The sequence below is a fragment of the Prionailurus viverrinus genome, chromosome B4, assembly GCF_022837055.1.
Source record: "Prionailurus viverrinus isolate Anna chromosome B4, UM_Priviv_1.0, whole genome shotgun sequence".
Classification (NCBI taxonomy): domain Eukaryota; kingdom Metazoa; phylum Chordata; class Mammalia; order Carnivora; family Felidae; genus Prionailurus; species Prionailurus viverrinus.
In genome coordinates this window covers 131,013,696-131,038,045 of record NC_062567.1, presented here as the reverse complement: position 1 = coordinate 131,038,045, position 24,350 = coordinate 131,013,696, and the positions used below count along the sequence as shown (strand labels likewise).

Here is a 24,350-nt window from a genome sequence, read left to right as displayed (position 1 = left end):
ATCTACGCTCAATGTATAGAATGAGACAGGGCTAAGGATAGAGGCCTGTGGACTAATACCAGTGCTCTCCTTCCAGGTGGGGGGACAGTCCTAACGCTCCTTTTTTGGCTAAGGCTGGTTCAATCACCTATCAAACTGTGTAACCAGGATTAAAGATTGTCAAATGTCCTGATGAAATCAATAGACCCAATTAGCATTTCCCTGATATACAAACCTTATCATGAGCTCAAATACAACTTGAGCAGAGTAAGCTTGAGAATGTCCTAGAACTCCAGATTTCATTACTTATTCTGGCCAAACCAAGCTGGATGCCAAAGCTATCTAACCATACTGAATCAGAGTCCATGGTGAATCACAGTCCAGGTTATTCTGCTAGACACAGATGAAATTTACCTTCAGAAGAGTGGAATAGGAATTTGCTGACTCCCTCACAATCACGTGAGCATGTAAAACAACTTCGACTAGTTAGATGATGTGCCTGAAAGAACAAACTATGAACAACTACAGGTTGTGTTGCTGTAGAAAACAGAGTTCAATTCAACGTAATTTATTCCTGCATCGTAAACCCTGAGAAATGTGAAAGCGCCACACCAACAAGAAAGTGCTGTGTCAATTTCAGGTAATACGTCCTAAGGTAAAATAAGGCACTAAACTAATGGCTTCCATGACTTGGCAATAAAAGTTAACAAAGCCAACGACTTCTTGTTTAATTCTTTTCCAACGCTACAGACATAGTTCTGCTTTCACCTTCATTACACTTTCATATGGTTTCAGCAGGGGATATACTTCCTCTTCCAAGAATCTCTGCACCTGCCAAAAAGAAAAGCAAATGTAAGACAAAAGAAAATGTAAAGATGGAAGTTTTGCTAACGCTTTTTTCAAAGTCAGTTTATATCACTGAGACCTGATTTGATAAAGCTTTTACCCCACCACTGAGTATTTCTTCACTGCCTGTCAGAAATCTCTCCCTAGACAGAGGCAGCTCAACCCACCATGCCTACATGTTTCCCCACAAACGAGCCCAGCCTGTCCTTTCAGTTGGTCTCATCATCGTCCACCCAGTACCCAAGCTGAAATCATCACGGCTTCTTCTCTCATCTTCATTCAACCTGCCAAGGCTCTAACTTCCTGAAGAGCCCTCCAATCTCTCCCCTCATCTGCATCTACCACTGCCTTGGCTCAACGTCCTCATCATCTACTGTTTGGCCCCCTGCAGCCGCTTCCTTACTGGTCTCCAACCTCCAGTTTAAGCCTCTCAAATCCAAAACACCAGTGTGATCTGAGGAGAAATGATAAACTCTTGTCTGTCTCCAACTTTAAATCCTGTAACTACTTCTGGGTACTTGCTACTCCAGCAACAATCAAATGATTGTAGTTTCTCTCCCATGTTGGATGTCTATCTACTTGCCAACTCCTACTTTTCCCTAAGATTCAGCTCAGATGTCAAGTCTTCCAAGAGTCTTTCCCAACCTCTCCTATTCTCCTTTGTGATCCCTAAAAAGAATATGCTTCCCTCAACTCCTACAGGTACTGCTTGGTATTATAATGAATGACCTTTTTATAAGCCTTTACCACTAAGTTTTGAGCTCCCTGAAGATGAGAATTATCTTTAAAGCCCCAGAATGAAGCACAGTACCTGAATACATACTGAGCACCCAGTTTGCACTCGTAAATGTTTTTGAATTAGCTCTTGCAGTCTCCAAAAGGCCAAGGGGAAAAATGATAAACATTTACTGAATACCTACCACGGGTCAAGCACTGTGCTAGGCCTTTTAATTCACATAACCACCACCTCATGAGATGTATATATTTTTTTAAAGTTTATTTAATTATTCTGAGAGAGAAAGAGAGAGAACATGTGTGTGTGTAAGCGGGGAAGGGGCAGAGGAAGGAGAGAATCCCAAGCAGGCTCCATGCTGTCAGCCCAATGCAGGGACCTACTATGTTAACCATGAAATCATGACCTGAGGTGGACACTCAACCGAATGAGCCACTCAGGCACCCTGAGATGCATATTATCCTGTCAGCCAATGAAAGCCAGAAGTCAGGAATGAACCTGACTGATCTGAGGGTAAAACCCAATCTTTGTCCATTATACCACATGCTCCAAACCAAAAGAGAATTCAGAGAAATCCACAGGGGGAAATAAGGCAGTTTAATACAACCAAACCTTCACATTTTAGCCTGCTCTGAATTCTTTCTGCCTAGCCTCATTTTTATCAGACTTCTTATTTTATAAGAAACATTAAAGACTGTATTCCAGGTTCTGTGGCCCAGCAGTGTAAAAAGAGGGCATTTGGGGAAACTTCTAGTGCCACAGAAGTGTTCTGGTGCTTACCTGTTGAGATGCACGACCTGTAAAAGAAGAAGGATCCAGCAGACGGTCCAACTGGGAATGAATGGGACTGAAGTAGGCATCAGCCTGGATTCGCTCTATGAGGTCATTGTCACCTCCTTCCTGTTTGACCACAGCAGCTGCCTGCTGGGAAAGCACTCTAATTTTCTCATGGCAATCCTAGGAAGACAGTGGGGTATTGTTGATTCACTTACTAACAGGGCATCTGATCATCATAACCATCATCCAATACCACAACTATGCTGTCTATCTATGGCTGATACACAAAGCCCACCCACCCACTCCCCACCCAGGCTGAGGAAGTTCCCCTCACAGTCTAATTCCATCAAGATCTCAACCCTCCGAACATAACCTAGGATGTACCTGAAGTAAATGCCCATCTTGTGCTGGCTTTTTTTTTTTTTTTTTTTTTTTTTTAGTTTATTTATTTTGAGAGAGATAGAGAGAGCAAGCAAGGGAGGGGCAGAGAGAGAGGGGACAGAGGATCCGAAGCAGGCTCTGTGCTGACAGCAGTGAGCCCGATGCGGGATTTGAACTCATGAACTGTGAGATCATGACTTGAGCCAAAATCAGATGCTTAACTGACTGAGCCGCCCAAGTGACTCTTGTGCTGGCTCCTCTAACAGCTCGTGAACCACGTGCTCTGTCGTGCCCACTTCCCATCATTTCCTATTACAAATTCAGACCTTATTCCTTTGCTAAGAGTGGACCTTTCCTACAAGTGATAAAGTGATTCACTTTTAACAAACCAAGTTCACCGTAATCACCCTCCAGAGATGAGCCTGCTCTATGGCAGAATATGGTCACTGTTCTGTACCAATACCATGACTGAGGGCAGATGACAGAAATGCTTTCATTCTTAAGGGAGGAGAGGAGGACTAAAGGTGCCCTTTCAATTTATCCAGGGGCATAAGGGGTTAACAAACCTGGCGGTTACCCCCAGCTTTCACCATGGCCATGATGATGTTCTCTGTGGCCATGAAAGGCAGCTCTTGCCGAATGCGCCGTTCAATTACCTAGAAGAATGAACGAAGGGCTAAGATGCCTCACAGTTACAAAGTCATACACACAGTAAGAGATCAACTGTGACCAGCAAAATACAGAGAAGGACATGAACTACCATATCTATGAAGACAGAGGGTAGAATGGATCGATTCAATCTGCATTTCAGTTTTCTTTCTAATTTAAAGTATTATTTTCATTTAAAAAAGGAAAAGCAATTTAAATACACTTTTAAAAGTTGCTTCATTGGAAAGATTTATAAAACCTCAACTTTGTTAAATTTCAGTGCCCCACCTCAAGAGCCAAGTATATAATGGGAACGAACCATCTGCCTCAGGTACCTAAAAACAGGCAAAGGAAACAGTCTACTCTGCCAGTCACACCAAGCTGATGATTCATGAAGCTCATGAACAGTTTAAGCCAATTCAAAGTATTTCCTTTTCTCTTTTTTATAAACGTTGTCTATGGATTCCAGAGTTAGTTCTCTAGAGCCACGTCACAACCTGAAGAATGAGCTCTGGTTAGGAACAACTCCTACTGGACTAGAATGCAGATCACCAAACATACTTACTCCAGAGCAGAAGATTATACTCACCCTCCCACATTCCAACCCCCACCCCAATATTTTGCTTTTTAATTGAGGCTTACTTTGGGGTACACCACCAATCCTTCAGAAATGTTCTGCAGCGTATTCAATATAGTATCTGCGGTGAGAAACGCCTCGGCCAAACAGATACGTCTAGAAAACAAATAGCCGTTCAGTTATCTCTTTAAGCAAATATCAATTTCAGTGAAATATAGGGTGTGTCCCAAGAAGCTGCCGTACTGACTTCTCATGCTACGTGTACTACTTGGACAACTTCCTTTAATCTCATGACTTTGGCTCTACCCCCAATATCCTGATGACTCTCAAATCCATCACCCCTTGTCCAGACCACCTGCCTAAAAGCCAGCTCACATACCAAACTGGAGAAGCTCTACCTGGTTGGTCTGTAGGTACCTCAAACCCAAAACTGGATGCAGTCACTTCTCCATTGCCTCCTGCTTACCATCTCAAACCTACTCTTCTTCTCCCTGTGGCTCCCATCTTCAGTAAATGGCACTTGTACCCCATCACCGATCTTAACACTCACTCCTATCAGCCACCAAGGCTGGCCAATCTGCCACTGATTTTATACCCATATGCTTCTTCTCTAATCACACGAGCACCGTGCCAGTATGGACTTCAATTTTTAAAAATAGCCTCCTAACTTGTCCTGACCAGATCCATATCCCCTTAAAACTGGTTCTCCAAATTGTTGCAGGGTGTTTTAGCAGGCACATATGATTAGGTCACACCCTGCTGAAAAATATTTACTGGCTGACTTCTGAATGGGTTCATATGTCTTATTTTCATAAGTGCCTTATTCCCTGGATTACACACAGATCCCAGAGAACTAGCTTAACTATATATCCTTTTCCACTCAAATTCTAATACAATGCAAGCAAACCAGAATAACGTGACTCTGCTTTAAATAAGAATATATACAAGGGTGCCTGGCTGGCTCAGTTGGTGGAGCACGTGACTCTTCGATCTCAGGGTTATAAGTCTGAGCCCCGTGTTGGGTATAGAGATTATTTAAAAAGAAAATCTTTAGGGACACCTGGGTGGCTCAGTCGATTAAGCATCTGACTTTGGCTCAGGGCACAATCTCATGGTTCATGGGTTCAGGCCCCACATCAGGCTCTTTGCTGTCAGTCCAGAGGCTGCTTTGGATCCTCTGTCTGCCCCTCCCCTGCTCACACTCTCCCTATCTCTCAAAAATAAATAAACATAAAGAAATTTTTTTAATAAATAAAAATTTTAAGTAAGCAGAAAACCATGTGCATGTTGGTACCTTATTCACAGCTACAAATTACTTCTGACCCATCTCATACCGAACCACCATATAATTGTGGCAAGACATCACAGCTGACACCTTACCTACCTCCAGCACAGTAACTGAACTTTTCAGGGCCTACAGAGACCATCATATACTAGCTGTGATCCATAATCATGTTTTACCTCATTGCTTGTCACACAGACTTTACTCCCCCGTGCTACCTACTAGTAACTCCCTCTTCTTTCTCCTGCCTTTATGCTTGTATATATGCTTCCAATCCTGTCTTAAAGGTCTTTTAAAAATGCCTAGATTTCTTGAGTCTTAAAGCATTACCTCCTCTGTGAAGCCTTTCCTGACCCCCACACCTAGACTTCCCCTTAGCTCACACAGAGCGTATCTCATACACACGCTGTTCCTACACTCATCATACTGTTCTTTGTATGTTCTTGCCTCCCTGCTAGACTCCATGCTCTGTGGGGACAAGGAGGAAATGCACAGATGCTCAAAACATCCTTCTGCTTCCAGGCTCCTCTTCTGATCCTCCCCACAACTCACTGTACATGGCATCCCCTTTTACTGACCGATTGGCACTATCATCCAGCGTGCGCTCGAACCACTGCACAGATGCCGTCTGCAGCGGGTCGACGATGAGGGTCATGAGGTGACGGGCAAGGCTACAGCAGCGCTCGGAGCGCATAGGGTTCCGCTTGTATGGCATCGCACTTGAGCCTGCCACGTACAAGGACGAGAAGCAAAGGCAGAGAGGCTTCAGAGGACAATGAGTGCCCAGGCACGCTGCTGGGCGAGCTGTCAACACCTGCCCACGGGCCCCCTGACATTTCTGTGGTGCTCCCAGGTCTCCACACAACACTCACCAATCTGCTGTTTTTCAAAGGGTTCCTCCATCTCCTTGAGGTTTGCCAGGAGTCGTATGTCGGTACAAATCTGGGGGGAAAGGGCCACAACGATGTGCAGAACTCTGGGAGTAGGGGCTAGGCTGATGGAGGTGAGCTCACCTCCCCAACAGATCCTGGAGAGTATCTCATTCAGACTTCTCCAGGCTCCTGAAGAGCAGGGATAACAAGTAAAGGAGCATGGAAACACTTCTGTGAAACATGGCTGCAGACATCACGGAAAGACGACGCCAGATGAACTTTAATGAGAACGCAGAATCCAGTCCTGTCCTTTAAGACACCTTAAGAGGCTTCACCCACAGGCCCCAGATGGTGAAAAATGAAGTCTGACATCTCTTGAGAGATGCGACTGAACAAAGCTCTGAGGCCAATTCCTTCTGTTTGTGCAAAGCTCTCATCCCAGCCCCACAAACTGCTGCCACCACTCACCTTGTGCACGGATGCCCCCAAGCTAGCCAGCACAGACAGCACCTCAATATCCACTTTTCGTGTATAGGTCTGCCCTGTGATGATGAAAGCCCTAGAAATAAATTGAAAAGAGCCATACATAAAAATATTTCAAAATGTGACTATGTCAAACAAATGAGCAAAGACCGACCCTGAGCAAAAGCTTGGTCTCACTGGTATACTGAGTCACACGGAGCCCAGATGACCTCACTGATAATCTGCTCCTGGAACAAATTGTTCTTCCACCCTTTTTACTAACACCCATGCCCCAGAAGGAAGGGTGGTTCTGTGCACCCGTGTCCTCACAGCCCGATGGAAATGCCTGCAAGAAGGAGCCATGGTGGAGCCTGGCAGCCCTCAAGGGAAATGGTCAGATTTAGATGAATCCATCGGAGACCTCAACATGGGTAAGACTATTTCCTTCTTCCTTATAGATTATCAGAAAACAGAATCTAGACTATACAAAAATAAAACCCAGGAGTTAAAAGGAAATGGGTAGGGATGTCTGAGTGGCTCAGTCGGTAAAGCGTCCGACTTTGGCTCAGGTCATGATTTCACAGTTCGTGAGTTCCAGCCCTGCGCCAGGCTCTGTGCTGACAGCTCGGAGCCTGGGGTCTCTTCAGATTCTGTGTCTCCTTCCCTCTGTGCCCTTCCCCTGCACGTGCTCTGTCTCTCAAAAATAAAACAAACATTTGAAAAAAAAAAAAGAAAAAAGGAAACGGGTAGAAGAACAAAGGAAGAAAAAGGGTCAAATTTAGAGGTGCACTGAACACGGGCCTTCCATCACTTAACAGGGAAGCCAACACCTTTCCCACTTACCTACCTTTTAAATCCTGCCTTTTCTGTCACTATCTTGTCAAGCTGCTCTACCTTGGAAGAAAAAGACATCCTTATAGAAATCCAGGTGTGACCAGTATGAGAATATCTCAACGTCCTGCCCTGATTTCGATCCTTGGTGCCCCTTTCGATCCAAAGACTCCACTCATCCCAGGATCCATCTCTCTGCCCATCCTAGAAGTCAGCTTTGTCCTTGGTGCCCGCACCACTGAGCTTCCATGTCCCCTTGCTGCTCTCAGAATACCTTCTGGTCATCTCCCTCGAAGAGCTGCAGGAAGCTGGCCTGAGTGCCTGTGGTGCCTTTCACTCCCCGGAAGCGCAGGTCATCTCGGACACGCTTCAAATTCTGGAGGTCCATGCAAAGATCCTGAATCCAGAGACAGCAACGTTTCCCAACTGTGGTCAGCTGAGCAGGCCTGAAAATGACCCAAAGAGGACACACACAAGTCTCAAACCAAGGACTTACTTCATAAAAGCTTCACTCCCTCTTCAAACAATTACTGCTACCCCTGGAAAGAGGAAGAATTCAGGTAAGAGACAGAGAGACCTGTCTCTTACCAGAGTGAAGAAGTGTGAGCAAGTGAGCAATAGTTATGATTCAACGTCATTTACAAATATTCAATGATTATGAAACTAAGATCTCCTAACATAGCTCTTTCTTTATCATCAAGAGGCAATATATGGGCAGGGACAACGCCTGTTTTGTTTGTCCCCAGGCTTTGGCAAGTCAAATATACTCATGTAACAAACATTTGCCAAATAGCTAATATGTTCTTGGTTTTGAAAATACCATGAACAAGGAGCACCTGGCTGGCTCAGTCAGTTGGGCAGCCGACTCTTGATCTCGGCCCAGGTCAAGACCTCATGGTGGTGGAATCGAGCCCCACACTGGGCTCTGCACTGAGCATGGCGCCTGCTTGGGATTCTCCCTCTCCCACTCATGCTCTGTCTCTCAAAATAAACAAACATAAAAACAACAACAACAAACAAAACAGACAAGGTTCCTGTCCAATGGAGCGCGCGTTGTAGTGGAAACAAGTAAAAAACGTGACTGCTGATTTTTTTTATCAGAAATATGAAAAAATAAAATGATGAAGACGCTGGAGAATGCCACTCTAGACTGGCGGTAAAGGAAGGCCTTTATGAGGAGACAAGGTTTGATAAGGAAGCAGCCATGCTGTGGACAACAACCCTAAAACATACATAACCCAAGGACTCTTAACCTAACAGCTAATGGCTTTGCTCCCCGTCCAAAGTCTAAATCAGTTTATTGCCGGTCTGTTTCTGAACATAAAGCATAATAATGAGAACAAACTGCAATGATGTTGGAGTTTTGTTTTTTTTTAATATTTATAATGTTTATTTTTGAGAAAGAGAGACAGAGTGCAAGCGGGGAGGGGCAGAGAGAGAGGGAGACATAGAATCTGAAGCAGGCTCCAGGCTCTGAGCTGTCAGCACAGAACCCAACGTGGGGCTCGAACTCACAAACCGTTAGATCATGACCTGAGCCAAAGTTGGACACTTAACCAACTGAGCCACCCGGGTGCCCTGATGGGGAGTTCTAACAAATGACCTAGCTCATTCCAAATGGATTCTCTCTCCTATCAGGCTAACAGTATGAACCGTGAGCAAACATGAAGGCACATCACGAGACGATATATCCCCAAATTAATTTCATGGTAGTTTTCTAGCTAACTCTTGCTAACAGATTACTGGTACAAGCAAAGAAATGAATGGATGGACTTGCATGGATCTGTTCACAGCAACACTGTACACAATAGCCACAAAGTGGAGACAACCCAAATGTCTATCAAACTAAAGAATGGACAAACAAAACTTGGTATATCCACCATTTTGGCTATAAAAAGAAATGAATGTGCTACATGCCACAATACGGATGAACACCGAAAACACTAAGTGAATGAAGCCAGTCATAACAAAATAAATATTTTATGATTGCATTCAAATAAAATGTCCAGAGGAGTGCCTGGCTGGCTCAGTCAGTTCAGTGTCCGACTTCAACTCGGGTCATGATCTCATGTCATGGTTCAAGGATTCGAGTCCTGCATGAGGTTCTCTGCTGTCAGTGCGGAGCCCGCTTCGGATCTCTGTCTCCCTGTCTCTCTGCCCCTTGCCACCCCCTCCTCTAGCTCTCAAAAAAGAAACACTAAAAAGACATTTTAAATAAAATATCCAGAAGAGACAAATCCATAGACAGAAAATAGATCAGTGATGGCAAGGGGCTAGGTAAGGGGGGAATGGTAATAACTAAATGGGTATGGGTTTTCTGAAGGGTGATGGAAATATTCTGAAATTATATACTGGTGACTGTAAATAAATCTGTAAGTATACTAAAAATCTGTAAATATACTAAAAACCACTAAGTGTACACTTTTTTTTTTTAACGTTTATTTATTTTTGAGACAGAGAGAGACAGAGCATGAACAGGGGAGGGGCAGAGAGAGAGGGAGACACAGAATCTGAGGCAGGTTCCAGGCTCTGAGCTGTCAGCACAGAGCCCGATGCAGGGCTCGAACTCACGGACTGCGAGATCACGACCTGAGCCGAAGTCGGACACTTAACCAACTGAGCCACCCAGGCGCCCCACTAAGTGTACACTTAAAAAGGGTGAGTTTTATGGCATGTGAACTGTATCTCAATAAAGCTGCTTTTTTTTTTAAGTAGGCACTATACCCAACGTGGGCCTTGAACTCACAACCCTGAGACCAAGAGTCACATGCTCTACCGACTGAGCCAGCCAGGTGCCCCAAAGCTGGTCCCTTTGACTGTAGGAACTGACCCACACTGATGTGATCTCATGCACCAATACCATTTTCTGAGTGCTTAATGCCTGCTAACCGTGGCAGCAGATACCTCTCTCGTCACGCTACCCCCAGAGGAATACTGGGAGGCCCACAACTCTCCAGTACTCACAGGAGAGGGAGAGGAGTCGTAACTCAGGTAATGCTAGGGAGCCAGCACGAGGCAACATTTGTCATGGCCAGCCCCAACACACCTTGCACTGACTCCTCATGAACAATTTCTTCAGGTTTCTGCGACAAGTGCAGGCCCTAACTTTAAGGAAGATTAGACTCGACGTTAGGAGACAGTATCTTCGTCGCCATAGCAATATCCCACCAAGATGTAAAGCAGATGCTAACACACCACTACTCAAATATCATCACTTGAAACCTGCTACTAGCATTCCAAAAATGACATTATCTGCTTTGAAAAGGATTTTATTTGGTAATTATAAAAACACTTGAACATTTTACACATCAAAAATACAAAATAGTGGGGCGCCTGGGTGGCTCAGTCAGCTGAGCGCCCGACTTCAGCTCAGGTCACGATCTCGCGGTCCGTGAGTTTGAGCCCCGCGTCAGGCTCTGGGCTGATGGCTCAGAGCCTGGAGCCTGCTTCCGATTCTGTGTCTCCCTCTCTCTCTGCCCCTCCCCCGTTCATGCTCTGTCTCTCTCTCTCTCAAAAATAAATAAATGTTAAAAAAAAAAAATTAAAAAAAAATACAAAATAGGGAAAAATTTAATTATCCTATTACCTCATAAACCAGAGTAATTAATATTTACATCTTGGTGTAATTTCTTCCAATCTTTGTACAATTCATATGCTGTCTTTATCCCAAAACAGTAACCTACGCACATTTCCACAATATGAGTCTTATAAGCAGCATTTTAACGGCTACATGTTATTCAAGCCTATGAATATACTATATCTCATTTAATTCTTCTCTTATTGTGGACAGCTAGATTGTTTCCGGTGCTTACTATCATAACCAATATTTTATTTATTTTTATTTATTTTTTTTAAAGATTTTATTTTTAATATTTTTTTTTAATTTTTTTTTTTTATTTTTGGGACAGAGAGAAACAGAGCATGAACTGGGGAGGGGCAGAGAGAGAGGGAGACACAGCATCGGAAACAGGCTCCAGGCTCCGAGCCATCAGCCCAGAGCCCGACGCGGGGCTCGAACTCACAGACTGCGAGATCGTGACCTGGCTGAAGTCGGACGCTCAACCGACTGCGCCACCCAGGCGCCCCACCAATATTTTAACAAAGATCTTTGCACGTAAGACTTTTTGCATAATTTAGATTACTTACTTCAGTAGGAGTCTCAAAAACAGAATTACTAAATCAATGAGGATGAATACTTTCAAACACTCTTGATCCGTATTTCCCAATGTTCCCCAAATGAACTCTCACCAGTATAGCTTTTAAGGTAGGGACCAGGTTCATTCCTCATAAGCATCCTAAGTTATTTGCTTAAACTATTTTTTTAAGTGTTTATCCATTTTTGAGAAAGAGACAGAGACAGAACCATGGAGTAAGGCCAGAAAGAGAGGGAGACACAGAATCTGAAGCAGGCTCCAGGCTGTCAGCACAGAGCCCAACATGGGGCTTGAACTCATGAACCACGAGATCATGACCTGAGCTGAAGTTGGACACTTAACTGACTGAGCCACCCAGGCACCCCTTGAACTATGTTTTGAGTTTCTTCACCTCCAGCTTCCGTGGAGAAGGGAAAATGAAGGAAGAAATGAAAGCCAAATGCATACCAACAAGCCCAAATCCCGAGAAGTAATCACATCACTTACTGGAAATGTGTGAAACCTAAGGTAGGAAGGCTGGCTCGTTCCTTAGCAAAGTCAGCAAGCCGAGAGATCACTCTGGCAAGCTGTAAGAAAGACCATGTGATAGAAACAGGGTGAGTTCAGGGTAAGCTCGTTATATAATCAGGAACTAAACTTTCAGACAATTTAATATAAAATTAGATCTCCAGCCTGTGGAAGGCAGAGACATTATCTTTTTATCTTTGTATCCCAAAATGCCTTGAAGATTTAAGAGCAACCAATGTTTGATACGTGAGTTGACTATCTAAAAAGTCATGAACTTATTCTGCACAATTTTGAGACCACTAACATGCTCATGCAGGGAAAACAGGACAAAATCATGAATCTGACCCAATGTCAACAACATGCTGCTGGTTAACTGCCTTTATTAAAAGACTACGTTTTGTTTTTTAAAGGTATTTATTTATTTTGAGAGACAGCACATGAGCACAGGCAGTGGCGGGGCAGAGACAGAATCCCAAATAGGCTCCACACTGTCAGCACAGAGCCCAACATGAGGCTCGATCTCATGAACTCTGAGATCATGACCTGAGTTGAAACCAAGAGCCGGACACTTAACCGACTGAGCCACCCAAGGGCCCCAAAAGGCTAGATTTTAAAAAGGATTCACTTAGAGCATTTTAACTCAAAAAGACAATTCGTTCTACAGATGAGATATAGGATCATTCACCTGACTAAAGAATAATCTATTTATATTCACATTGCATTGATTTATTCGTAAGTGGTGCCCATCTCCTATCATGGGGAATCCAGGGCTGGCAGGGAACTTCTGCCAATTCCTTACCTTTGGCAAAAGCAGGTCAAATGCATTTCTGAGAATAATCAGGTCCTGCAAAGGAAAATGCAGTGGTCTCACATCAAACAGCTTTGCCCAAACAATATTATTACACAATACTTTTTGGCCATCACCACTGGGTTTCTCAGCTAGCCACCTACCTCACTATTAGCAACCCTCTGTGCAATTCAGAAGATGCTAACAGAAGTTGTTCTTTTCAGATTACTATTTTAAAAGCACATCAACCTAGAGAGCAGTACTTCTGGGATCTCTAAGGAACAAGACCTTTATACTCCTAAAGACCAATTTATGTGGTAACTAAAATGACGGGAAAACAGTTACGGGCAAACCTTCATCCTGAATATTGTGAAGATGTCCAGGTCAACAAGCTTTCTATCTTTCCAAAAGGAGTGCCTGAGTATCTGAGAAGCTTCCTTGGGGCACATTCCATTAGCCTTCTGTCCTTTTTCCACATCTACCATTGCTAACAACAACAAAAAAGACATGAACCAGAACATCAAGGTTTAGGAAATTTAAAGCTGTTCTTGAGGAAAATAAGAGATGTGTTTCAGGCAACTCCAATACAAATTGCTGAGCCCAACTTATACAATACAGGGGGTATTCAAAAAAAAGCGTATTCCCCCATGAGAAAGGATTGTTCTTCTTCTATTATGTGAGCAATACACATACAGATGCCTTTTATTAGGTACCACTTGAGACTGAAAGCATTTGGGGCAACTTAAAAATTAGTGGCTTCTTTCTGAATTGGAAGTGTATCTGGAATCAAACTTCCGGTCCCACGGGTGCAGCATGATTAAGAGGACAGCTGTGGAGCCATTCTCCCTGGGCTTGATTCTTATCTAGCCGTGTGACATTAGGCAAGTTCTTCAACTTCTCTTTAAGTATCCTCATCTGTAGAGACAGGGATCATAAAGCTAGATCCCAAAGACTACATATTCTGATTCCATTTCTATGACATTACCAGAAAAGGCAAAACTACAGAGAAAGAAAGCAGATCAACGGTTGTTTGGGTTGGAAAGCAGGAGTGGGAAGTGACTGCACACGGGTACGAGAACTTTTCAGAGTGAGGGATGTGTTGTAAAACTGGAGCATAGTGAAGGTTGAACTGCATAAATTTACTAAAACTCATTGAACCACACATTTAAGATGGGTAAATTTATGGCATGTAAACTGCACCTCAAAAAGCTGTTTAAAAATGGAGATAAAAGGACCTTTTTCACGGTTCTTGTGAAGAATACAAGAAGTCATACACACAAAGTGCTCAGAATAGTGCCAAGCACTTGGTAAATTCTTAGGAAAATTATTACTTTTCATGAAAGATATTACTTTTTTATGTTTGAGGATAAGCTGCTTCTGCTAATTAAGTTTCACGTAAGAATCATAATGTAATTCTTTCTTTTCAGACGTTACAGCAAAGAGTTATAAAGGACTTCGGAAAGAAAATTACCTTGCCGCTAAAACGCTAAGACCTTGGCTTATGCCCAAACAGCCAATGCAGAAACAGTATCTGCAGGTCTTATTTTATGGAGGTCATGAGAGGCTTACAGTTTAGATTGGAAGGATAACAAAAGCAGAAAATTCCTCAGTGTTAAGATACCCCTAAAACTAAAGATTTATGGAGTCACTTCCTATAACTAGACAAAAATCAAATAAAATTTATAAATCCATTATGAAGACCGAGTCCTAAGTGGAAACAAAACACAGGTTCCTACTGTATTATCTCCAACATAGCAGGAGGTGGCTCCAAGGTGAATTATAGCAGCAGCTTTTGGGCAGCAGTGGCCAAACGTGTGCACGTGAGCCATCACATCATGTCGTAACTGTTTCTCTTCCTCAGCTGCCATCTTGAAGTCGATGTTGTCCAGGTTTGATTTCATCTCCTGGATTTGTTCATCTGTGATAGGCAAACCCAGCGTCTGCAGAACAGGCAAAACAAAATACCTCAAGCGTCACAATGACTTGAAGTGACACCGAGAAATACATTGGTTCATGTTAGCATTTATGTCCCACCTCCCAATTCTTTTTTTTTAAATTTTGTTTTTTTAATGTTTGTATTTATTTTTGAGACATAAGAGAGACAGAGCATTGAGCGGGTAAGGGGCAGAGAGAGAGGGAGACAGAATGTGAAGTAGGCTCTAGGTTCCGAGCTGTCAGCACAGAGCCTGACGCAGGGCTCGAACTATCAACCACGAGATCATGACCTAAGCCGAAGTCAGATGCTCATCCGACTGAGGCGCCCCCCACCTCCCAATTCTTAAAGTAAGATTTGGGGCAACTAAAAGAACATGGGTGGGGAAGGGCAAGGTTTTCTTAATGAATCATGGTAAGTTACATTCTACGTAAACACCAAAATATACAACAATGTACATTTTGCATATTTCAACAACGTAATTCTGATCTTTGTTCCCTCTGCCCTTGTATCTCTTCTGGCTCACACAGTCTGGTCTTTGGGCTCAAATGTTACCTCCTCAAAGAGGTCTTTCCTGATGCCAATGTGAAATATTCTTCTTATGTGTCACTCTTCTATTCCTTTAGCCTAAATTTATTTAGAGCACTTATCACCACATGACATTTCTTACAAATGCATTAGCCTGTCCCTCCCCCTACAATGTATACTCCACAAGAGAAGAGCCTTGTTGTATTTATTGCTTACCCCTTAGTGCTTGGCATGTAAGTGCCCCAGGTGTGGGATCCAGGCCACAGCTTTACATTTGACCCAGACAGATTTACTTCAAGAAATGAAAATTAAGAATGTTGTAAGTGGTTTTGCCAACAAATTACGTACAGCAAATTCAGTAAAACAAAGCCTTTGCAGGATATTATTGAGAAAATAAACACATCAACAGCTTACATTCATCCACCACTGGAAAAGTCAGGCCGGCAAAGAGCAGCTTGCAGCCCAGGCAGCTCAGACCCTTGGATCCAAGAGCTACACATATAGACTGGTGAAATTTATTCAAACGTCAACTTGAAATTCCCAAGTCCTGGCCTTGGGAAGGATCTTGCGTCTTAGACCTGTCTTGTCCGAGATGGTGGCTACTTGCCAGATGTGGCTATTTACATCTAAAATGGTTAAAGTGGGGCACCTGGGTGACTCAGTCAGTTGGGCTTCTGAGTTCGGCTCAGGTCATAATCTGGCAGGTTCGCGCTCCACGTTGGGCTTGGAGCTGATAACTGGGAGCCTGGGGCCTACTTCAGATTCTACTCTCCCCCTCTCTCTGCCCCTCCCCCACTCACGCTGGGTCTCTGTCTCAAAAATAAACACTAAAAAAAATTGTTTTTAAATAATAATAAATTTTAAAAAAGAATAAAATGGTAAAAAGTAAAAATTCAGTTTCTTGGTCACACTAGCCACATTTCAAAAGCTCAGTAGCCACACTGAGCAAAACTGCCTCAAAGTGTCTGTTAGCCAGTAGATAGGACACCTCAGTCCTCCTTCCAAAGCAAAGCAACAGGGGCAGTGTGGCCAAACTGCTTCTTATCCCCAAGCAATGCATCTTGTCAAAATTCATCCCCCACTCTTGCTTTTCTGCATTCCTCCTAATCTTTAAAAAAATTTTTTTAATGTTTATTTTTGAAGAGAGAGAGACAGACTGTGAGTGGGGGAGGGGCAGAGAGAGAGAGACAGACAGACAGAATCTGAGGCAGGCTCCAGGCTGAGCTGTCAGCACAGAGCCTGACGCAGGGCTCGAACCCACAAACCGTGAGATCATGACCTAAGCCGAACTCGGACGCTCAACCGACTAAGCCACCGAGGCACCCCTCTCCTAATCTCTTATTCCTCAAATTTTTGTCTTAACTACTAAATTATTACATAGTTCCTGCTAATTTTAAAAATTTTTTAATGTTTATTTTTGAGAGAGAGACAGAGTGTGAGTGGGAGAGGGGCAGAGAAAGAGGGAGACACAGAATCTGAAGCAGGCTCCAGGCTCTGAGCTGTCAGCACAGAACCTGATGTGGGGCTCGAACCCATGAACCGTGAAATCATGACCTGAGCTGATGTCGGATGCTTAACCAACTGAGCCACCCGGGCACCCCTAGTTTATGCTAATTTTGACACCCTACAAGATAAACCAAACGCAGGAGATTATACCAACGTTGTATGCATTTCAGGCCATGTGCACACTGGCCAGAGGAAAGAACACATATTCAGACTCTACATTTCAATTCCAGCTTCATTTACTAGCTGCAGTGATCCTGAAAGTCTGGTTTTTTTTGTTTTTTCAACTTAAAAAAAAATGTTTATTTATTCATGACAGGCAGAGTGTGAGTGGAGGAGGGGCAGAGAAAAAGAGAGAGAGAGAGAGAGAGAGAGAGAGAGAGAGAGAGGGAGATACAAAATCTGAAGCAGGCTCCAGGTTCTGAGCTGTCAGCAGAACCCAATGCAGGGCTGGAACTCACGAACCGTGAGATCATGACCTGAGCCAAAGCCGGACACTTAACCTACTGAGCCACCCAGGTGCCCCATTCTGCAAAGTCTTTGAATGCCACTACCCTCATCTATATAACGGAGTATCATATGAAATGGAAAAGAGTACATAACAGTACATGATAAATGACCACACACTACTGATGTCCCTTTCTACCCATTATTGTCTGAGCCAATAGTTTATGAAGTCTCTCTGTGCCCCCATTCCGTCACCGGTAAAACATCTGTAAAATAGTTACAGTACAGTGTTATTTTGAGGATTAATGAGGTATTAATATGCCAAGTCTTAAGACAGTTGTCTTGGCAGGCATGATAAAGGTGTCTAGTATTATGTCATTTACTTTTTTTGAGCAGGCATGATAGGAGTGTCTATTGTTATGTCACTTAATTTTCTTGAGCACACTGATGGGGAGGGGGAAAATCTAGGAAGCGTTCCCTGTTTGGGGAGTTCCTCTGTACTTGGGTCCCAGGCACATACTGTTTGTTTCCCTGTTTACTGATGCCATTTGAGAAGGCATTGCCATCTGGCTTGTGGCATTTTCCTCTGAAACTGTATAGCTCTCTGGATCACTTTCAGTTTTCTTCAACTCCTCTGGGAAGGCCGCTCTGGAGCTATTTCTGAAAGCGTTGGGCCGAACAGCGCTATATGCAGCTCTTAAAAGAGACACCAGAAAACCCATCTAATAACCCCCTACCCCGATTCTCCCTCCCTAGAGGGAAAGTGCAGTAGAGTGGAGCAAAAACAGTGGCCTAGGAAACACGAATTTTGTAGGGACAGTCCTGCCATTAACCACACTGAGGCATTGTGAAAGGTAAGGTGGCTAAGCTCTCACGCTCTGCATTGAACCCAGGTTCACATCCCAGGTACGCTATTAATGGTTCGGAGCAAATAACGCGCTTGGCTATCACCGAGGCTTGATTTCTCCCGTATAATGTGGGGAAAGCACCACCTAGTTTGCAAAGTTTCTATGGGTTAAACGGGAAAAGAAATCAGCACAATAGCACGTAACAAGGGCTCAGGGTCCGTGTTAAGCAGTGTATCCCTGCAGGAATGGCCAAGATAAATCCCTAAAATGACAGCGTGCCTTTCTCGCCGCCTCCTCCGCCTCTAACCCTCCGTGACTCAAAACAAAGGAGGCAACAGGTGTCGGCTCCCGGGCTTCCTGCCCTGACCTTCCTGGGGCCACAGCTCCTCAGAAAAGGGACACCCGGCCGAAAATAGCGGGGCAGCTGCTCCCGGGGGCCAAGCCCAGGCGCGACGCCGAGCCCCGCACGTGCTGGGGCGGGCCCGGCCCCTCATCCCGGTGGCCCATTACCTGCTCGGCCTCCGCCAGCCACAGCCAGAGCTGCCGCCATGTCCGGAATTTGTACCTGTCGCTAAACACGAAGCACATCTCCGGGCTGGCGTAACGGGAGGCAAGCGGCGAGCGGTAGCTGTCGTGCCCGCAGGCCGCCTGCTGTCCCCCACGATCGCCTCCCTCCGCCATCCCGGTCACGCCTCACCACCAGGTCAGGGCAGAGCCAGCGAGGGCGGGAGCGGAAGCCCGGGGACGGGACTTCCTCCACGCGGGGCGGAACTTCCTCCACTTGGTCTCGCCCCCGGGCTTCCGGGGAACCGGAGCCTTCAGGGTTGTCGGGTTTCCGCTGCTTGATGTTGAGTTTTGTCAAGTTTATCTTCGGGTACAAGAAACGTCATTAGCGCCTCACAAGCTCCTGAGCCGCTGTGTGCCTCAGTGTCCCCATTTGAAGAAAGGTACATTAAGACCAGCCTTTAAGATTGCGGTGAGGTTAGAGTGTTAGATCGATGCCTGGGACACTCAGAAACCCGTGTGTATTTGCCATTATTAGTTATGGTTGTCGCCCACCCCAGCTTCACCGCCACTGCCTATCTGGCACCGCACGCAGTTCTGAGGAGGAATGAGCGTTTGTTGAGTTCCAAGTGAGCCCCTCGCACGGAACTGCAGTAAAAACGGATTTCAGCCAGTGCTGGAACTGAGACTCCCAGAAGCCGAGTGTCTTGCTGAGGGTCACCAACTAGCCACCCGACTTTAGATTTTGCACTTAGTCGCTACGCTGTATAGGTCCCAGCCCACTCCATGCTCGGTCACACCACGACTTGATAAAGGCATTCCCAGCGACCCCCCTGTCCTGGAACACCTCTGTTTTCTCAGTACCTCCTACTTAATCAGTCTAGAAAATGTTCCCTAATGATCCCACTCTTTTCTCTGGTTGACCAATAAAAATAACCTCTAACATCTGTGAAGGGCTTATTAGGTACCAGGCACTCGTTTTTTACACGTGGTCTCATTTCACCCTGAGGATCCGAGTGCCTCGAGCAGTATTAGATGAAATAATACAAGTAAAAGGGCGCCTGGTTGGCTCCGGATTTGTACGTGTGAGCCCTACATTGCGTATAGAGATTACTCAAAAATAAAATCTTAAAAAAAAAAAATACAGGTAAAGCTCTTGATGCAATGCACAGAGTAATGCTCAATAAGTGGTGGCCATTATGATCCCCATTTTGCAGGTAGCAAAACAAAGGCGTGGGTCGGGTGATTGTCTTGGGATTGTTCATGTGGAAGGGGGAAAGCTAGGAGTTATATGCAGGCAGATAGGCTTCAGACACCTGGTTCTTAGCTCCAAATGTTCCCCTTCCTTGATGCTACAGTAGCAGGCATTATGCCGCTCTGAAATAACCAATTTTGAGTTCCTCAGAAGAAGGAGACCTCCCCGGGGAATTCCGCTTTGAATTTCCAGCTTGTTTGCTGAGGTGAACTCCGCTTTGCCAGTAACCATGATACTTCAGGGATGTTAAAAGTTGCTGATTAGGGGGTGCCTGGGCTGGCCCAGCCAGTATGCGACTCTTGATTTCAGGGTCATGAGTTCAAGCCCCACTTTAAGGACAGAGCTTACTTAAAAAAAAAAAACCAAACCAACAAAAAACCAAGTTGCTGATTAGATCCCAAGGCTTCAAGATCGTGCTTTGGACAATAATTTCTTTTCCTGTCACCTTTCCATTTCTGCTTTCATTTATTCACAGATTCACTCACAGCCCTATGGAACATACTTCTGCGATCTCCTAGGTGATGAATGACCTGACTTCTTACAGGCCTCTCATAACTCTCACCAGAGTTCAGTGTTTTCTGCTTTCCCAACTAATGGCAAACTTGGTGGGGGCAGAGATCATGTCTGTCTTGGTCACCGTGTCCCTGGCACCTAGCACAGAATCTAGCATAGTATAGGTGCTCAGTAAATGTTTCCTGGACGAATGAATGCTGCCAAAAGGAGTCTAGCACAGAGAGAGAAATGGGCCCATAGTAGCCAAGATGCAAGTGAGATCCTGACACTGCACATCCTCTTTTCCCACGTCTCACATTTCTTCAGTGTCCTCATCCCATGGATCTTTCGTGGCTCCACCTGGACTCCAGAATCAGCAGCCAGAAATGACTGCAGCACCAATGCAGAATACCTTGGCCATCAGAGAAGCCCATCAGTTGGGATCCTGGGCTCATCACTCAGGTCTTGTACGCACGCCCCTCTTGAGCTGCAGAGGCTTGGTGTTGAGGAGAGAGGGCGGACGATTCTGGGAAGATGAAGAACTTACTTCCTGGAACTTCCCACTCTTCGCAGAGTGTGTCAGTGTGGCCACCGCTTTGATGTGCAGTGACCAGTTTACTATCCTCACCTTCCACTGTGACTTGTGAATACAACCGTCTCCTCAGTCTTCCAGCCCTCACTCCTGCCTCTGCTTCACTCCACTGTCACTCCTCCTCCTCCACATAGGAGTTGCTGCCTCCAGTCTTCCAGATCCTCATTCAAGAAAGGATCTTGCTCTTTTGATTATTTTATGTTGAATCTTTTAAAAAAATTTCTTTATTAAAAAAATTTTTTTTTAATGTTTATTTATTTTTGAGACAGAGAGAGACAGAACATGAATGGGGGGAGGGTCAGAGAGAGAGGGAGACACAGAATCAGAAGCAGGCTCCAGGCTCCGAGCTGTCAGCACAGAGCCCGACGCGGGGCTCGAACTCGTGAACCACGAGATCATGACCTGAGCCGAAGTCAGACACTTAACCGACTGAGCCACCCAGGCACCCCAAAAAATTTCTTTATTTTTAGAGAGAGGGAGAGGCTATCCCAGGTAGGCTCCTCGCTGTCAGTGCAGAGCCCTACGTGAGGCTTGATCCCATGAACCTTGGGATCATGACCTGAGCCAAGAGTCGGACATTTAACTGACTGAGCCACCCAGGGGCCCACTATGTTGAATCTTTAATCTCTCCTGTATTGCCTCCCCTCTTCTGATTTAAAAAGAAAACACACAGGTCTCTTCCGCTATAGAAACATCTCCACTTGCTCTGTTACCTCCATAACCTACCTTTCTTTCTGGCTGCCTCTTTAAAAAAAATTTTTTTTAATGTTTATTTATTTTTGAGAGGCAGAGCACGAGCGGGGGAGGGACAGAGAGAGAGGGAGACACAGAATCCGAAGCAGGCTCCAGGCCCTGAGCTGTCAGCACAGAGCCTGATACGGGGCTCAAACTCACAGACTGTGAGATCGTGACCTAAGCCAATCTTGATCTTCAAAACCCACCTAGACACTTCCAGCTGGTTATCACTATTCCCAAAACGACATCTCTAGGTCAGGAGTCATACTTATATCTCTCTTGTGCCCTAACTCTAGGGAAAGGTCTTCTGATGATTTCATTTTCTTTTATATCTGTCCTTCTTATTTTTAAAATATTTTTAAAAAATATTTTATTTTTTTAAAGAATATATTTTTAAATTTATTTTTTTTCCAACGTTTATTTATTTTTGGGACAGAGAGAGACAGAGCATGAACGGGGGAGGGGCAGAGAGAGAGGGAGACACAGAATCGGAAACAGGCTCCAGGCTCTGAGCCATCAGCCCAGAGCCCGACGCGGGGCTCGAACTCACGGACCACGAGATCGTGACCTGGCTGAAGTCGGACGCTTAACCGACTGCGCCACCCAGGCGCCCCAAATTTATTTATTTTTGAGAGAGACAGAGAGAGAGTTGGGTGGGGGCAGAGAGAGAGGGAGAGAATCCCAAGCAAGCTCCCCACTGTCAGTGTGGAGCCCAATGTGGGGTTCGAACTCATGAACCGTGAGATCATGATCTGAGCCGAAATCAAGAGCTGGATGCTTAACTGACTGAGCCATCCAGGCGCCCCTAACAGTTTTATTTTTAAGTAATCTCTACACCCAGCATGGGGCTCGAATTTACAACCCCAAGATCAAGAGTTGCTCGCTCCACCAACTTAAGCCAGCCAGGTGCCCCTCTGTCCTTCTTGCTTAAACAATTATTTTAAAATGTTATTTATTTTTCGGATACAGAACACCAGCAGGGCAGAGAGAGAGGGAGACAGAGGATTCGAAGCGGGCTCCACACTGACAGCAGCAAGCCTGATGTGGGGCTTGAACTCCTGAACCGTGAGATCATGACCAGAGCTGAAGTTGGACGCTCAACCAACTGAGCCCCCCAGGCGCCCCAAACAAATTCTTGATGTAATGTCCTGTTACCCATTAGGATCATTCATTCCACAAAGGTGCATACTGTGTACGAGGCATTGGAATACAGTGGGCAGCTGATGAGGCTGGAGAGAAGGACAAAGGTGAGAAGAGAGGAAGCTAAATTTGGAGAAGTAGATGGAAGCCAGACCATGTGACCCCTTGTTGGAAATAAGGATAGTTTAAAATCACTAAAAGGCTTTAGACTGGATGTAGAGTGACTTCCTCAAATTTGTGTTTTGAAAATATGCTATCAGTTACGTATGGAATGGATTGGGGGCAAGGAAGCTGGGGTGAATGACAAGTAAGAAGCCAGTTGGGCTACTGCTGTGGACCAGATGAGACCTAGGGTTATAGGAGATCTAGCTTGGACAAGAGAAGTGCAGAGGAAATGAAGAAAGGGAAGAGATTAAGAGGTGCACTCAGTCCATCTTAGTGATGGATTAGTTATGGGGAGTAAGGGATGGGGCAGAGTCAAGGATGCTCCTAGGTCTCTGGGTTTTATCACTGAATGGATGGTAACGCCATATACCATGGTGCCAGAGGAGGGGCAAGCAGGCAGGATGGTCTTATGTTATGGATGCATTGAGTTTGCAGTGCCGTTAAGCTATTCAAGTGTTCTGACACGTTGAGTAGATGATCATACGTACAGGTCTGGAGCCCAATGGTATGGGCTGGAAATATAAATTTAAGTCATTAACATATAGATGGTAATTAAAGCCGTAGGAGTTTTGGGCCCTGGAGCTGATGAACAACACGTAAAAGAATCTTGCCTTGGGGCACCTGGCTGGCACATGGGGTACAGTGTGCAAAGCTTGATCTCAGGGTTGAGTTCAAGCCCCATGTTGGGTGTGGAGCCTACTTAAAAAAAAAAAAAAAGAATTCTACCTTTTGAATGGTGCTTACATTGCAGTGAGGGAGATGGATAATAAAGAATAAGCAAGACAGTTTTAGAAAGTGGTCCATTTTTGGAAGAAAATATAGCAGGACAAGAGCATAGGGTAGCTTAGGGTTGGGGGGGTGGTGACAGGTATTTTTTTTCTATTTATTTAAGTAATCTCTATATCCAACACAGGGCTCGAACTCACAACCCTGAAATCAAGGGTCACATGCTCTTCTGACTGAACCAGCCAGGTGCCCTCTGATGACAGCTATTTTTGAAAGGATCATCCGGTTAAGGCCTCATGTTTGACCAGAGACTACACAATGGTGCGGGGACAAGAGCATCCCCAGCAGTGGAAAAGTAAATACGATGGCCTTAAGGTGGGCGTAGGTTTGGTGTGATGAACAGGGGTAGTCTAAGATTGAGATTGGGAGAATCATAGGGAACGAGACTGAGTAGAGGGTTTGTGTGCCGTGGTATAGAGTTTAATTTTAATTTTAAGGAGAAACCCTGGGAGGGTAGCGACATGAACAAACAGAGAAGCCTGGGGTGGAGCTAAGCGGAGGGTGACAGCCAGGGGTTGCTGCAGTGATGGCCAGATCCTAGTTGGTGTGGGAAGATGTGGATCTTGTGTGGATGCACGTTTAGCAC

At 44.9% G+C, this 24,350-nt stretch overlaps 1 protein-coding gene and 1 long non-coding RNA gene across 3 annotated transcripts; one reads left to right on the top strand and one right to left on the bottom strand.

The window, feature by feature from the left end:
* Positions 1-531: 531 nt before the first annotated feature.
* On the bottom strand, positions 532-18,841 carry ADSL (adenylosuccinate lyase). 2 transcript variants are annotated; one of them, XM_047867216.1, is made up of 13 exons: positions 18,606-18,841; positions 14,573-14,776; positions 12,849-12,893; positions 12,029-12,108; positions 7,663-7,834; positions 7,405-7,451; positions 6,564-6,654; positions 6,096-6,165; positions 5,802-5,949; positions 4,007-4,097; positions 3,283-3,372; positions 2,339-2,515; positions 532-810 (listed from the first exon to the last, which is right to left on the bottom strand). In XM_047867216.1, the coding sequence occupies exons 1-13, from the start codon at positions 18,774-18,776 to the stop codon at positions 724-726; spliced, it is 1,473 nt and encodes a 490-aa protein (XP_047723172.1). In that variant the 5' UTR covers positions 18,777-18,841; the 3' UTR covers positions 532-723. The 2 variants fall into 2 exon arrangements, with proteins under 2 accessions (XP_047723172.1, XP_047723173.1); XM_047867217.1 differs by lacking the exon at positions 18,606-18,841 and adding an exon at positions 15,514-15,590.
* A 36-nt stretch (positions 18,842-18,877) lies between these two features.
* LOC125170504 (uncharacterized) lies at positions 18,878-21,183 on the top strand. The gene is made up of 2 exons (XR_007154063.1): positions 18,878-19,042; positions 20,330-21,183. It is a non-coding gene; the product is annotated as an uncharacterized LOC125170504 (long non-coding RNA).
* The last annotated feature ends 3,167 nt before the right edge of the window (positions 21,184-24,350 follow it).

What these genes read in the sequence shown, in the direction of transcription:
- ADSL (XM_047867216.1), bottom strand. Translation starts at nt 18,776, where the DNA reads ATGGCGGAGGGAGGCGATCGTGGGGGACAGCAGGCGGCCTGCGGGCAC. An exon ending in TTGACCTGCTTTTGCCAAAG is followed by an intron (nt 12,109 to 12,848) that starts GTAAGGAATTGG and finishes TCTTTCTTACAG; the next exon opens with CTTGCCAGAGTGATCTCTCG. An exon ending in CAGGTCGTGCATCTCAACAG is followed by an intron (nt 811 to 2,338) that starts GTAAGCACCAGA and finishes TCTTTTTGGCAG; the next exon opens with GTGCAGAGATTCTTGGAAGA.